This window comes from Chelonia mydas, chromosome 24, assembly GCF_015237465.2.
Source record: "Chelonia mydas isolate rCheMyd1 chromosome 24, rCheMyd1.pri.v2, whole genome shotgun sequence".
NCBI classification, from domain to species: Eukaryota; Metazoa; Chordata; order Testudines; family Cheloniidae; genus Chelonia; species Chelonia mydas.
In genome coordinates this window covers 17,170,587-17,182,527 of record NC_051264.2, presented here as the reverse complement: position 1 = coordinate 17,182,527, position 11,941 = coordinate 17,170,587, and the positions used below count along the sequence as shown (strand labels likewise).

The 11,941-nt window shown below is 58.6% G+C and overlaps 1 protein-coding gene across 1 annotated transcript; it reads left to right on the top strand.

Annotated features, from left to right (window-relative positions):
- The first annotated feature begins 1,426 nt into the window (after positions 1-1,426).
- LOC102929705 (hyaluronan synthase 1) lies at positions 1,427-5,247 on the top strand. Its single transcript, XM_037883521.2, has 4 exons — positions 1,427-2,155; positions 2,940-3,165; positions 3,848-3,980; positions 4,460-5,247. The coding sequence occupies exons 1-4, from the start codon at positions 1,454-1,456 to the stop codon at positions 5,133-5,135; spliced, it is 1,737 nt and encodes a 578-aa protein (XP_037739449.1). The 5' UTR covers positions 1,427-1,453; the 3' UTR covers positions 5,136-5,247.
- The last annotated feature ends 6,694 nt before the right edge of the window (positions 5,248-11,941 follow it).

The window sequence follows — 11,941 nt, the reverse complement described above, 5'->3', positions numbered from 1 at the left end:
ACCCAAACAACAGACACGGCCCTTGTGTATTTCAAGCGCACAGGGAAACAACTGAAAATAAATGACCAGCATGCGGGGGAACAAACAGGGCTGGAGTGGGGAAAAGAATCATAGAATCATAGAATAGAATCATAAAATCATAGAATATCAGGGTTGGAAGAGACCTCAGGAGGTCATCTAGTCCAATCCCCTGCTCAAAGCAGGACCAACCCCAATTAAGTCATCCCAGCCAGGGCTTTGTCAAGCTGGGCCTTAAAAACCTCTAAGGAAGGAGATTCCAGCCCGTTCCCTAGGGAACCCATTCCAGGGCTTCACCTCCCTCCTAGTGAAATAGTGTTTCCTAATCTCCAACCTAGACCTCCCCCACTGCAACTTGAGACCATTGCTCCTTGTTCTGTCATCTGCTACCACTGAGAACAGTCTAGATCCATCCTCTTTGGAACCCCCTTTCAGGTAGTTGAAAGCAGCTATCAAATCCCCCCTCGTTCTTCTCTTCTGCAGACTAAATAACCCCAGTTCCCTCAGCCTCCCCTCGTAAGTCATGTGCCCCAGACCCCTAATCATTTTTGTTGCCCTCCGCTGGAATCTCTCCAATGTGTCCACATCCCTTCTGTAGTGGGGGGACCGAAACTGGACACAATACTCCAGGTGTGGTCTCACCAGTGCCGAATAGAGGGGAATAACCACTTCCCTCGATCTGCTGGCAACGCTCCTACAAATACAGCTCGATGTGCCATTGGCCTTCATGGCAGTCAGGGCACACTGCTGACTCATAGCCAGCTTCTCTTCCAGTGTAATGCCCAAGGTCTTGTCTGCAGAACTGCTGCTTAGCCAGTTGGTCCCCAGCAAAGAAACAAAGAAAGACAGATGGGGAGGGGCTAAGCTGGGTGGAGGAAAAAGACATGAACCTAAAGTTGGGGAGGAACCACCAAGCCTGACGTAGACGCAGGGTGTGCATCATCTCCAGACCACTGATCAAAAACTCCCCCAGACAGAGTAAGGGAACCAGAACAAACGGCAGCTGCAGCACCAGCCGGGAGAGAGAGCCCAGCACCAGGTAAGGTCAGTGGGGTCTAGTGGTTAGAGGGGGCAGGCTGGGAGCCAGGACTCCTGGGTTCTATCCCCAGCTCTTGGAGAGGAATGGGGTCTGGTGGGTCACAGCAGTGGGGGCCGGGAGCCAGGACTCCTCGGTTCCCTGCCTGGTGCTGACAGGGGGAGTGTTACGCTTGTGTGGGTCGTTTATTTATTCAAACGGACCTTTTCGGGTGCCAGTTGCCGTCATCCCGACAACGCCCCATTCCCAGCCCGGTTTAATTATTTTTGTGGCCCTGCCCCAGAGCTCCTGCCAGTTTGGGCAGCCCCAGGCAGTGAATCCCCACTATTGCTGAGACCTGCGGGGATCCAGTCCACACCCACCCAACCGCATCTCACCCCGTGCCCATCCCTTGTAGAGATGGACCCCAGAAAAGCACCTAAATGCCTCATCTCCGCCGGGCGCCGCATCCTCACCATCGCCTTTGCCCTGCTCATCTTGGGGGTCCTGACATGGGCTTACGTCGCTGGGATCCAGCTGGTGGCCGACCAGTATCGGATCATGGCCTTTGGCCTCTATGGAGTCTTCCTCGCCGCCCACCTGGTCATCCAGAGCTTCTTCGCCTCTCTGGAGCACCGGCGGATGAGGAGGGAGTCGTTGGCCTGTAGCTACACCAAGACGGTGGCGTTGACCATCTCGGCCTACCAAGAAGACCCCTCCTACCTCTGGCAGTGCCTGGAGTCGGTGCGGGACACCCTGTACCCCCCAGAGAAGCTGCGGATCCTCATGGTGATCGACGGCAACAGCCCCGACGACCGCTACATGATGGACATGTTCCAGGAGGTCTTCGCCGGCGAGGACGTGGGCACCTACGTCTGGGAGAACAATTACCACCAGCTGCCCCCGCTGGAGGGCGAGGAGGGGGGCGGCGGCTCCCAGGGGGCAGGAGGGGAGGAGCCTGGGCCCTACGCCGAGGTGGAGATGGTGGACCCGGGCCAGCTGGCGGTGGAGGAGTTGATCCGGTCCAGGCGATGCGTCTGCATCATGCAGCGATGGGGCGGGAAGCGGGAGGTGATGTACACGGCCTTCAGGGCGCTGGGCAACTCGGTGGACTATATCCAGGTAGGAGCAACCAGCTGGCTACCCTCCCCCCACCCCACCCCCCAGCACAGCACAGCGCCCCCTACTGCCGTTCTGGGCATGAAGGCCAGTCCTGCCTGCCAGGGGAGAGGCCTGTCCCCACCCCGTGCAGTACAGGCCCCCTAACACCACCCTGGGGCATCGGGACAGTCCTGACTGTCAGGGGAGAGCCCCCAGCCTGCCCCCTGCAGCACAGCGCCCCCTAGCGCCACCCTGGGGCATCGGGACAGTCCTGACTGTCAGGGGAGAGCCCCCAGCCCGCCCCCTGCAGCACAGCGCCCCCTAGCGCCACCCTGGGGCATCGGGACAGTCCTGACTGTCAGGGGAGAGCCCCCAGCCTGCCCCCTGCAGCACAGCGCCCCCTAGCGCCACCCTGGGGCATCAGGGCCAGTCCTGACTGTCAGGGGAGAGCCCCCAGCCTGCCCCCTGCAGCACAGCGCCCCCTAGCGCCACCATGGGGCATCAGGCACTGTCCTGACTGTCAGGGAAGAGCCCCCACCCTGCCCCCTGCAGCACAGCGCCCCCTAGCGCCACCCTGGGGCATCGGGACAGTCCTGACTGTCAGGGGAGAGGCCCCACCCTGCCCCTACAGCACAGCGCCCCCTAGCGCCACCCTGGGGCATCGGGACAGTCCTGACTGTCAGGGGAGAGTCCCCATCCTGCCCCCTGCAGCACAGCGCCCCCTAGTGATGCACTGGGCATAGGGCTCAGCACAGCTCCCCCTGGGGGTCTCCGCAAGTAACACCCCCTCCTCGGCCGCCCCCAGGTGTGCGACTCAGACACCAAGCTGGACCCCAGCGCCACGGTGGAGATGGTGAAGGTGTTGGAGGCCAACAAGCGCTACGGAGCCGTGGGGGGCGACGTGCGGATCCTGAACGTCTCCGACTCCTTCATCAGCTTCATGAGCAGCCTGCGCTACTGGATGGCCTTCAACGTGGAGCGCGCCTGCCAGTCCTACTTCGACTGCGTCTCCTGCATCAGCGGGCCCCTGGGTGAGCCTGCCAGGACGCCTGGGTTCTCCCACGCTCTGGGAAGGGAGTGGGGGCTAGTGGTTAGAGCGGGGGAGGCTGAGCAGGGGGGCTGGGTGTCAGGATTCCTGGGTTCTCTCCCCAGCTCTGGGAGGGGAGTGGGGTCTAGTGGTTAGAGAAGGGGGGAGGCTGGGTGTCAGGACTCCTTGGGTCTCCCCGTCTCTGGGAGGGGAGTGGGGTCCAGTGGCTAGAGCAGGGGGGCTGGGTGTCAGGGCTCCTGGGGTCTCCCCGTCTGTGGGAGGGGAGTGGGGTCCAGTGGCTAGAGCAGGGGGGCTGGGTGTCAGGACTCCTGGGGTCTCCCCGTCTGTGGGAGGGGAGTGGGGTCCAGTGGCTAGAGCAGGGGGGCTGGGTGTCAGGACTCCTGGGGTCTCCCCGTCTGTGGGAGGGGAGTGGGGTCCAGTGGCTAGAGCAGGGGGGCTGGGTGTCAGGACTCCTGGGGTCTCCCCGTCTCTGGGAGGGGAGTAGGGTCTAGTGGCTAGAGCAGGGGGGCTGGGTGTCAGGACTCCTGGGGTCTCCCCGTCTCTGGGAGGGGAGTGGGGTCTAGTGGCTAGAGCAGGGGGCTCTATCCTGGCTCGAGGAGGGGCCGGGAAGGGAGCGCGGGGAATTCCGGCTCTGCTGACCCTGCGCTGCCTGCTGCCCCCTGCAGGCCTGTACCGGAACGACCTCCTGCAGCAGTTCCTGGAGTCCTGGTACCACCAGAAATTCCTGGGCACCCACTGCACCTTCGGCGACGACCGGCACCTCACCAACCGCATGCTGAGCATGGGCTACGCCACCAAGTGAGTGCACGGCCCAGCTGGGCCCGGCCCTCCTGGGGGCTGGGGGCCCGGACTCCTGGGGTCTCTCCTGGCTCTGGGAGGGGAGCGGGGGCTAGTGGTTAGAGCCAGGGGGAATGGGCGCCAGGACTCCTGGGTTCTCTCCCTGGCTCTGGAAGGGGAGTGGGGGCTAGCGGTTAGAGAAGGGGGGGTTGGGAGCCAGGACTCCTGGGTTCTCTCCCTGGCTCTGGGAGGGGAGTGGGGCTAGCGGTTAGAGCAGGAGGGGTTGGGAGCCAGGACTCCTGGGTTCTCTCCCCAGCTCTGGGAGGGGAGCGGGGGCTAATGGTTAGAGCAGGGCGATAGGAGCCAGGACACCTGGGTTCTATTTCCGGCTCTGGGAGGGGAGTGGGGCTAGCGGTTAGAGCAGGGGGACTGGGAGTCAGGACTCCTGGGTTCCAACCCCAGCTCTGCATTAGCTAAGCCCCCCGCCCGCCCCCCTCCAGGTACACGGCCCGCTCCCGCTGCTACTCAGAGACCCCCGCCCAGTTCCTGCGCTGGCTGGCCCAGCAGACCCGCTGGACCAAGTCCTACTTCCGCGAGTGGCTCTACAACGCCCTCTGGTGGCACCGGCACCACCTGTGGATGACCTACGAGGCCGTGGTGGCCGGCGTCTTCCCCTTCTTCGTGACGGCCACCGTCCTGCGCCTCTTCTACGGCGGCAGCCTGTGGGACGTGCTGTGGGTCCTGCTCTGCGTCCAGCTGGTGGCCGGCATCAAGGCGCTCTACGCCTGCTGGCTGCGGGGCAGCCCCCGCATGCTCTTCATGAGCCTCTACGCCCTGCTCTACATGGGCGGCCTCCTGCCGGCCAAGTACTTCGCCATCGTCACCATGAACAAGAGCAGCTGGGGCACCTCCGGGAGGAAGAAGATGGTGGGCAACTTGATGCCCCTGCTGCCCGTCTCCATCTGGGGGCTCCTGCTGCTGGCGGGGCTGGGCTACACCATCTACCAAGAGGCCCTGGCCAAATGGACCCGCCTGGTCAAGCAGGCCGAGCTGAGATACCTGGTCATCGGGGTGGGCGTCTACCTGGGCTACTGGGCCGGCATGGTGCTGCTGTACTGGGTGTGGATCCGGCGGTGCTGCCGGAAGCGGGCCGATCACTACGCAGTCCAGGTGTGAGGCCCGGACACCAGGGTTCCTTTTATTCTCTTCCTACCTCACCCCCCCGGCCTGGCTGTGGGGAAGCTGGAAGGCCGGATTAGACAGGGAAGAAATGGCTAATGGGGAGAGAAGGGAGCGAGGGTGCCAGGACTCCTGGGTTCCATCCCCTGCTTTGGGAGGGGAGTGGGGACTAGTGGTTAGAGCGGGGAGGGGGAAGGGAGCCAAGGCTCCTGGGTTCTTTCCCTGGCTCTCTGTGGGGAGTGGGGGCTAGTGGTTACAGCAGCGGGGCTGGGAACCAGGACTCCTGGGTTCTACCCCCAGCTCTGAGAGGGAAGTAAGGTCTAGCGGTTGGAGCAGGTGGGGCTAGGAGCCTGGACTCCTGGATTCTAGCCCTGACTCTCGCAGGGGAATGGGGACTAGCACAGGGAGTCTCAAACTGGGGAGACTCCTCAGGGGGTCACAAGGTTATTATGTGGGGGTCACGAGCTGCCACGCTGGGGCATCGCGGCCGGCATCCCGTGCTCATCTTATGAATTGCCCAGGCCGTCTCTCCGCGGGAGAGCGAGGGGTTACCACGGGGGTGACACTACACCCAGCTGCCGGCCCCGGCCCCACGCTGCTAAACGGGGCTGATCCTGCTCCTCACGCCCCCTGCTCCTCCTGCTCTGCACGACAGACTTAGGTCAACGTGGGCAGCTCAGGGGGACCTAATTATGTCCGCATCCACACCCCTGCCTTGCGCCCGCCGACGTACATGCCCTACCCCACTGACATCACAACTGGGGGTCGCGCGGGTGACCTTGCGTCCGTGTAGACACGGCGTTACTTACACCGTGGCTGTCAGCTCGCCCGTCCCAGGCTCTGGCCACACTGCAGTGACGCCGGGGGTCAGACTCCGCTCTGGCAGTGCCCCCCCCCGCCCTCAGGCACTAGGGGGCACAGCATCACCCCCCCGTTTCGGTCACATCGCCCCTGTGAGTCCGGCCTGCAAGGCCTCGTGCCGGGTGACGTCTCCCTGCGCTGGGCCCTCTGCCCAGGTCCCCATGCGGCGCCGGTGTCACGTGGGGCTGGGCCAGGGCCCGCTGTCCCGGCTCTGGGCCCACGGCTCCCCCTGCAGCTCGGCCCTGGCTCGCCATCAGCGCGACTGGTCTGCGCTGCCCCGGCTCCCGGCTCCCCTTCCTGTGCCCCAGCCCAGCTCGACCTGCTGCTCTCCCCTTAACTCTGCCCTCCCCTGCCTCAGCCAGCCCCAGCTCACATGCAGGATGGGCCCTGGGCTCCTGACTCCCTCACTGGCCAGCCTCCCTGTCAATCAGGTCAACCTGCAGCGATGCCCGCTCCCCATTGGCCCTGGGGATTGTCCTCGTCTCCGACCCGTCCACTTTCTTTTGCTACTGGGAGAGGGCTGACCAAAAACCCAGCACCACGTTTCAGTGAGGGGCCAGCAGCCCCCGGACACCCTCAGGCCTGGTCTACACTTAAAGTTCAGGCTGTTAAAGCTACAGAGACCAGGGGCGGGACGGGATCCACACCCTGAGCACCGCACTGAGGCCGACCCAACCCCTGGAGTAGACGCAGGTCGATGGGTGAATCCTTCCCTCGCTCGGGGAGGGGAGTTCCCACAGGGATGGAAAACCCCCGTCCATCGGGACAGGCGGCGTCTTCACTACGGGGCTCTGCCGGCCCAGCTACAGCGCTGGGACACGACAGCAGCCGTAGTGTAGACAGGGCCCTGTACCCCACACAGAGCTAATCCCCCCTCCCTGCACATGCTGGATGTTCCCCTGACTGGGGGTTCGGGGGGTATAAAGGGTCCAAGCCCAGGCGGGGTTAGACGGCCACAGCAGCGGGTGACTCACCTTGGGCACTCGTAGCTAGGAGAGCAGGGAGAAGGCAGAGGAGGAAGGAAACCGTCCTGGTGCTGGGAGGACCACGGGGCTGGGCTCAGAGCCGAATGGGGCCTTCTCCCGGCTGACACAGCGACTCTTCCGGGGGGAGGAGGAGAGAGTCAAGACCGAAATGAGGGAGGAAAGGGACTTCTAGCCCAGATTCTCGGGGGGGGGGGGGGGGGGGGGGGGGGGGGGGGGGGGGGGGGAACAGGCAACAGAGCTGCACAAATAACCGATTTTTGGGTTCACTGGCAGTTCTCAAACATCGGGGGGGAAATCGTTCTGGGTTGACCCAATTTCTCGTCCAACTGAAAAGCCAAACGAAAAATGGTTTTGGTTCATTTTCAAGCATTTGGAAACATTTCTAAATTTGTTTCTAAAGGAAAAGCGCCGTCAACTTTGAAATGAAAAGACACTTTGAGTTGAAAAAAATTAAAAGGTTTAATTCTGGAAATGTCCAGACAAAACGTCTCCCTTTGTCGGGGTGTTGGTTTGGGGTTTTTTCCGGCTGAAGCAAGGCAGCGAAATCTACACAAATTCGTGAAACGTTTCAGTCGCCCCAAAGCTGCATTTTTCAGTGGAGAAAAGTTTCGGATGGAAAATTTCTCCCAGCTCCCCCATGGCCCAGACACGCCTCGCCGTAGCAGAGCAGGGGCTCCGGGACACTGGAGAAGGGCGCTCCGCGGGGCACTCCTCATCATAGTCATGGCTCCGGACGCAATCGTGGTGACCAGCAAAGCGCAGATGTCAGGTGGAGCCAGTGACAGTCACGGGGACATGACCTGCCCCTGCCTCACGTCCTGTTACACCAAATCACTTCAGTGTGGAAGGAAACAGTTAAACAGCAAGTCAGCCGCAGCCTGTGTGCTTATTGCCAGACGGCCAGGGCCCCAGCAAGCCTATGGGTCCATTGACTTCAACAGGTTTCAGAGTAGCAGCCGTGTTAGTCTGTATTCGCAAAAAGAAAAAGCGGACTTGTGGCACCTTAGAGACTAACCAATTTATTTGAGCATAAGCTTTCGTGAGCTTTCCGATGAAGTGAGCTGTAGCTCTCGAAAGCTTATGCTTATGCTTTTATGGTTAGTCTCTAAGGTGCTACAAATCCACCTTTTCTTTTTGACTTCAACAGTTACACTGGTGTAAACCGGCTGGGGATCTGCCCCATTGACTCCAATGGAGCTGTGGCCAATTGACCCCGGCTGGGATCCGGCCCCATTGACTCCAATGGAGCTGTGGCCGAGTTTTCACTCCCTTGTCCATGTTTGCTCATGGTCTGCACCGTCCCTTCTGACATGGGGCGACCGGCACGGCCTGTGGGGCGCCAGGGTCAGAGCATCCTGCCGATCTGCAGAGGGGCCCTACAGTGTTTCTACATTATCTCCACCCCCTTGACTGGCCCAACGGCTTCTTTGCTTTCCTCTTCTGCAGCGAGCTGAGGTGTCCATTGATCCTCCTACGGGGACGCTCCGGTCCCTTCCCTGGATCAGCCCGGTTCGGCTGGAACCTGTCAGGTCTCGGAGGCTTCAGACCCCGCCCTGCCCATGTGCGTGGCTTTGCATTGACCAAAACTCAACTTCATCTGCCATCGCGTTGCCCGTTGACCCAGCTCCGTTCGATCTCCCTCAAGTTCCCGAGTAACCTCCATACGTTGCCTTCTCTGCAGATTTCACCACCTCCTCGCTCAGCCCCCGTCAGATCATCTGAGTACCGTGAACGCTGGGTCTAGCACAGAGCCTGGAGGCCTCCACTTTTAAGCTTTTGCCATCACACAAAATTCCCTTGAATTCCGGCTCTGTTTTCTAGAGACACCAGGTGGGGGAAGAGACGAGCTTCCGAGCGACACCGAGCTCTGCTGCGGGTCAGCGGAGCTCGACAGCTCGTGTCTCTCCCCAGCAGAAGCTGGTCCAATAAAAGCTTTTCCCTCCCGCACCTTGTCTCTCTAATATCCCGGGGCCCGAATGGCTACAACAACCCTGCAAACTCCTGTTTTCCAGCGGCTGTCCTGTTTCTGCTCCATGACCATGGCCGCCCTTAGGCATAGGCAGAATACGCAGCTGTGTAGGGCACCTGAACATTTGGGGCACCACTGGGTCTTAGTGTCCCCCTCTCGCCGGCTTTCCTATCCCTGTTCTCACCCTTCCTGCAGGCTCCCACAGCTGGCTGCTGCAGCCTGGTGACCGTTACTCCAGAGCGGATTTAGTAACTTGAAAGTGAAAAAGCCTCCGGCCTGCCAGCCCTATTAACACAACACTGAAACTGTTAAAGAGACATTCAAGCAGGAATGAAGCCATTTCACAGGCATTTGCAAAACGCCAGGAATATACGGTCAGCTTCTGCGTTTACTGACCAAACCAGCTGGGCATCACTGTCATATTTACTCAGAACATGTTGGTCTACAGGACCTTATGTTGTCAGACGTCACCGGTGTGGCGCTCTGCTCTGCTCTAACAGTCGGCTGCGTGCGCGTGTTCCCTCCGTGTGCTGGCCCGGCTCCGCAGATCGCTGGCACCGCAGACCCCGAGAGAACCCCCAATGACCACAGACTCTGATAAGGTACGAAGGCACCCGGCCAGGTTTATTGTCAAATGAAGCCCAGTGATAGTTCCCCGCAGACAATACCGGACATACTACGAATATTTGCCCCCAACGATGGTCCGGCTCAGTCCGTGGCAGGACTCTCCATTGTCCCCTAGGCCAGACAAAGACAACCCCTCAGGGATGCATTCTCATACAAAGGTGCAATCAGGTTACACATCACTCATGACGCACTAAGGTACAACCCCTCTACGCATTAGGGCGCTGCCTCTCCCCTGGTACAGGTTGGTTCGAACAAACAACTCTATCCATCATATTGTCCTTCTGACCCTGTCTTGAGGATGGCTCAGCCTGTTCCTTGTTATCTCTGTGGGATGTGTTCATACCGGGGTGTTCTGGTGCTATCCTGGCACACGCTCATTTCATTAGTGTTCATATGTGTGTAACCCTTCTGCCAGGCCAAGTTGATAGCAGCAAGGGCCGGGTTCAGTATGCAGGGGTTCCCTCTCATCCAAGCAAATGCAAAACTGGCTCGAGCCCCCACCCAGTGACCTGGGAAAATCTTACACACCCCCTGGGCGCCTCAAAGAGGCAACACTTCCCCTCTCGCAAGCACGGAGTCTCTGTGTAGCAGAGAATCTTTAATAACATGAGATAAACGACATCAGCATTAAATTGGGGAAACACCACAACTAGTGTTCATTAACCAAACCACGAGCAAAGACCCACCCCAGCAAATCGGGCCACATCCTTTCCCTCGGGTTCTTGAGTCCCAGAACCCAAACCTCTCTTGAGTCCAGCAATCCACAAATCACCCAAAGTCCAAAAAGTCCAGCCCCAGAGTTCAAAAGTTCATCTGCAGAGTGTTACTCCCCAGTCTGGCTAAAAATGTGCCTGTGTGTGGGGGGAAAGAGGTAAGGGGCACCTTACGTGACCTGAAGCTGACTGCCCCACAGGGCTCCGCTCCGCTGTCTCACGAACGGCTCCGCTCTGCACAGCTCAGCGTCTCACGAACGCGCCGCCAGCCTATCCACGAACAGCACCACTGCACTCTAGTTCTTCCGGCTCCCCACTGCTCGACACAGCGCTCGGTGATTTCAGCTCAGAGTAGTGGGAGCCTTAGTGCTGGTGCACCATAAGGCCAAAGTGAATTCAGCACAGCACCTGTAGCAAAAAGAAAAGGAGGACTTGTGGCACCTTAGAGACTAACCAATTTATTTGAGCATGAGCTTTCGTGAGCTACAGCTCACTTCATCGGATGCATACTGTGGAAAGTACAGAAGACGTTTTTATACACACAAACCGTGAAAAAATGGGTGATTATCACTACAAAAGGTTTTCTCTCCCCCCACCCCACTCTCCTGCTGGTAATAGCTTATGTAAAGTGATCACTCTCCTTACAATGTGTATGATAATCAAGGTGGGCCATTTCCAGCACAAATCCTGGTTTTCTCCCCACCCCCACCCCCAAACCACACACACAAACCCACTCTCCTGTTGGTAATAGCTTATCTAAAGTGATCACTCTCCTTACAATGTGTATGATAATCAAGGTGGGCCATTTCCAGCACAAATCCTGGTTTTCTCCCCACCCCCACCCCCAAACCACACACACAAACCCACTCTCCTGTTGGTAATAGCTTATCTAAAGTGATCACTCTCCTTACAATGTGTATGATAATCAAGGTGGGCCATTTCCAGCACAAATCCGGGGTTTAACAAGAACGTCCGAGGAAGCGGGGGGGGGGGGGGGGGGGGGGGGGTAGGAAAAAACAAGGGGAAATAGGTTACCTTGCATAATGACTTAGCCACTCCCAGTCTCTATTCAAGCCTAAGTTAATTGTATCCAATTTGCAAATGAATTCCAATTCAACAGTCTCTCGCTGGAGTCTGGATTTGAAGTTTTTCTGTTGTAATATAGCAACTTTCATGTCTGTAATCACATGACCAGAGAGATTGAAGTGTTCTCCGACTGGTTTATGAATGTCGGAGAACACTTCAATCTCTCTGGTCACGCGATTACAGACATGAAAGTTGTGATATTACAACAAAAAAACTTCAAAACCAGACTCCAGCGAGAGACTGTTGAATTGGAATTCATTTGCAAATTGGATACAATTAACTTAGGCTTGAATAGAGACTGGGAGTGGCTAAGTCATTATGCAAGGTAACCTATTTCCCCTTGTTTTTTCCTACCCCCCACCCTCCTCAGATGTTCTTGTTAAACCCTGGATTTGTGCTGGAAATGACCCACCTTGATTATCATACACATTGTAAGGAGAGTGATCACTTTAGATAAGCTATTACGAACAGGAGAGTGGGTCTGTGGGGGGGGGGGGGACCTGGATTTGTGCTGGAAATGGCCCAACTTGATTATCATACACATTGTAAGGAGAAAGAAGA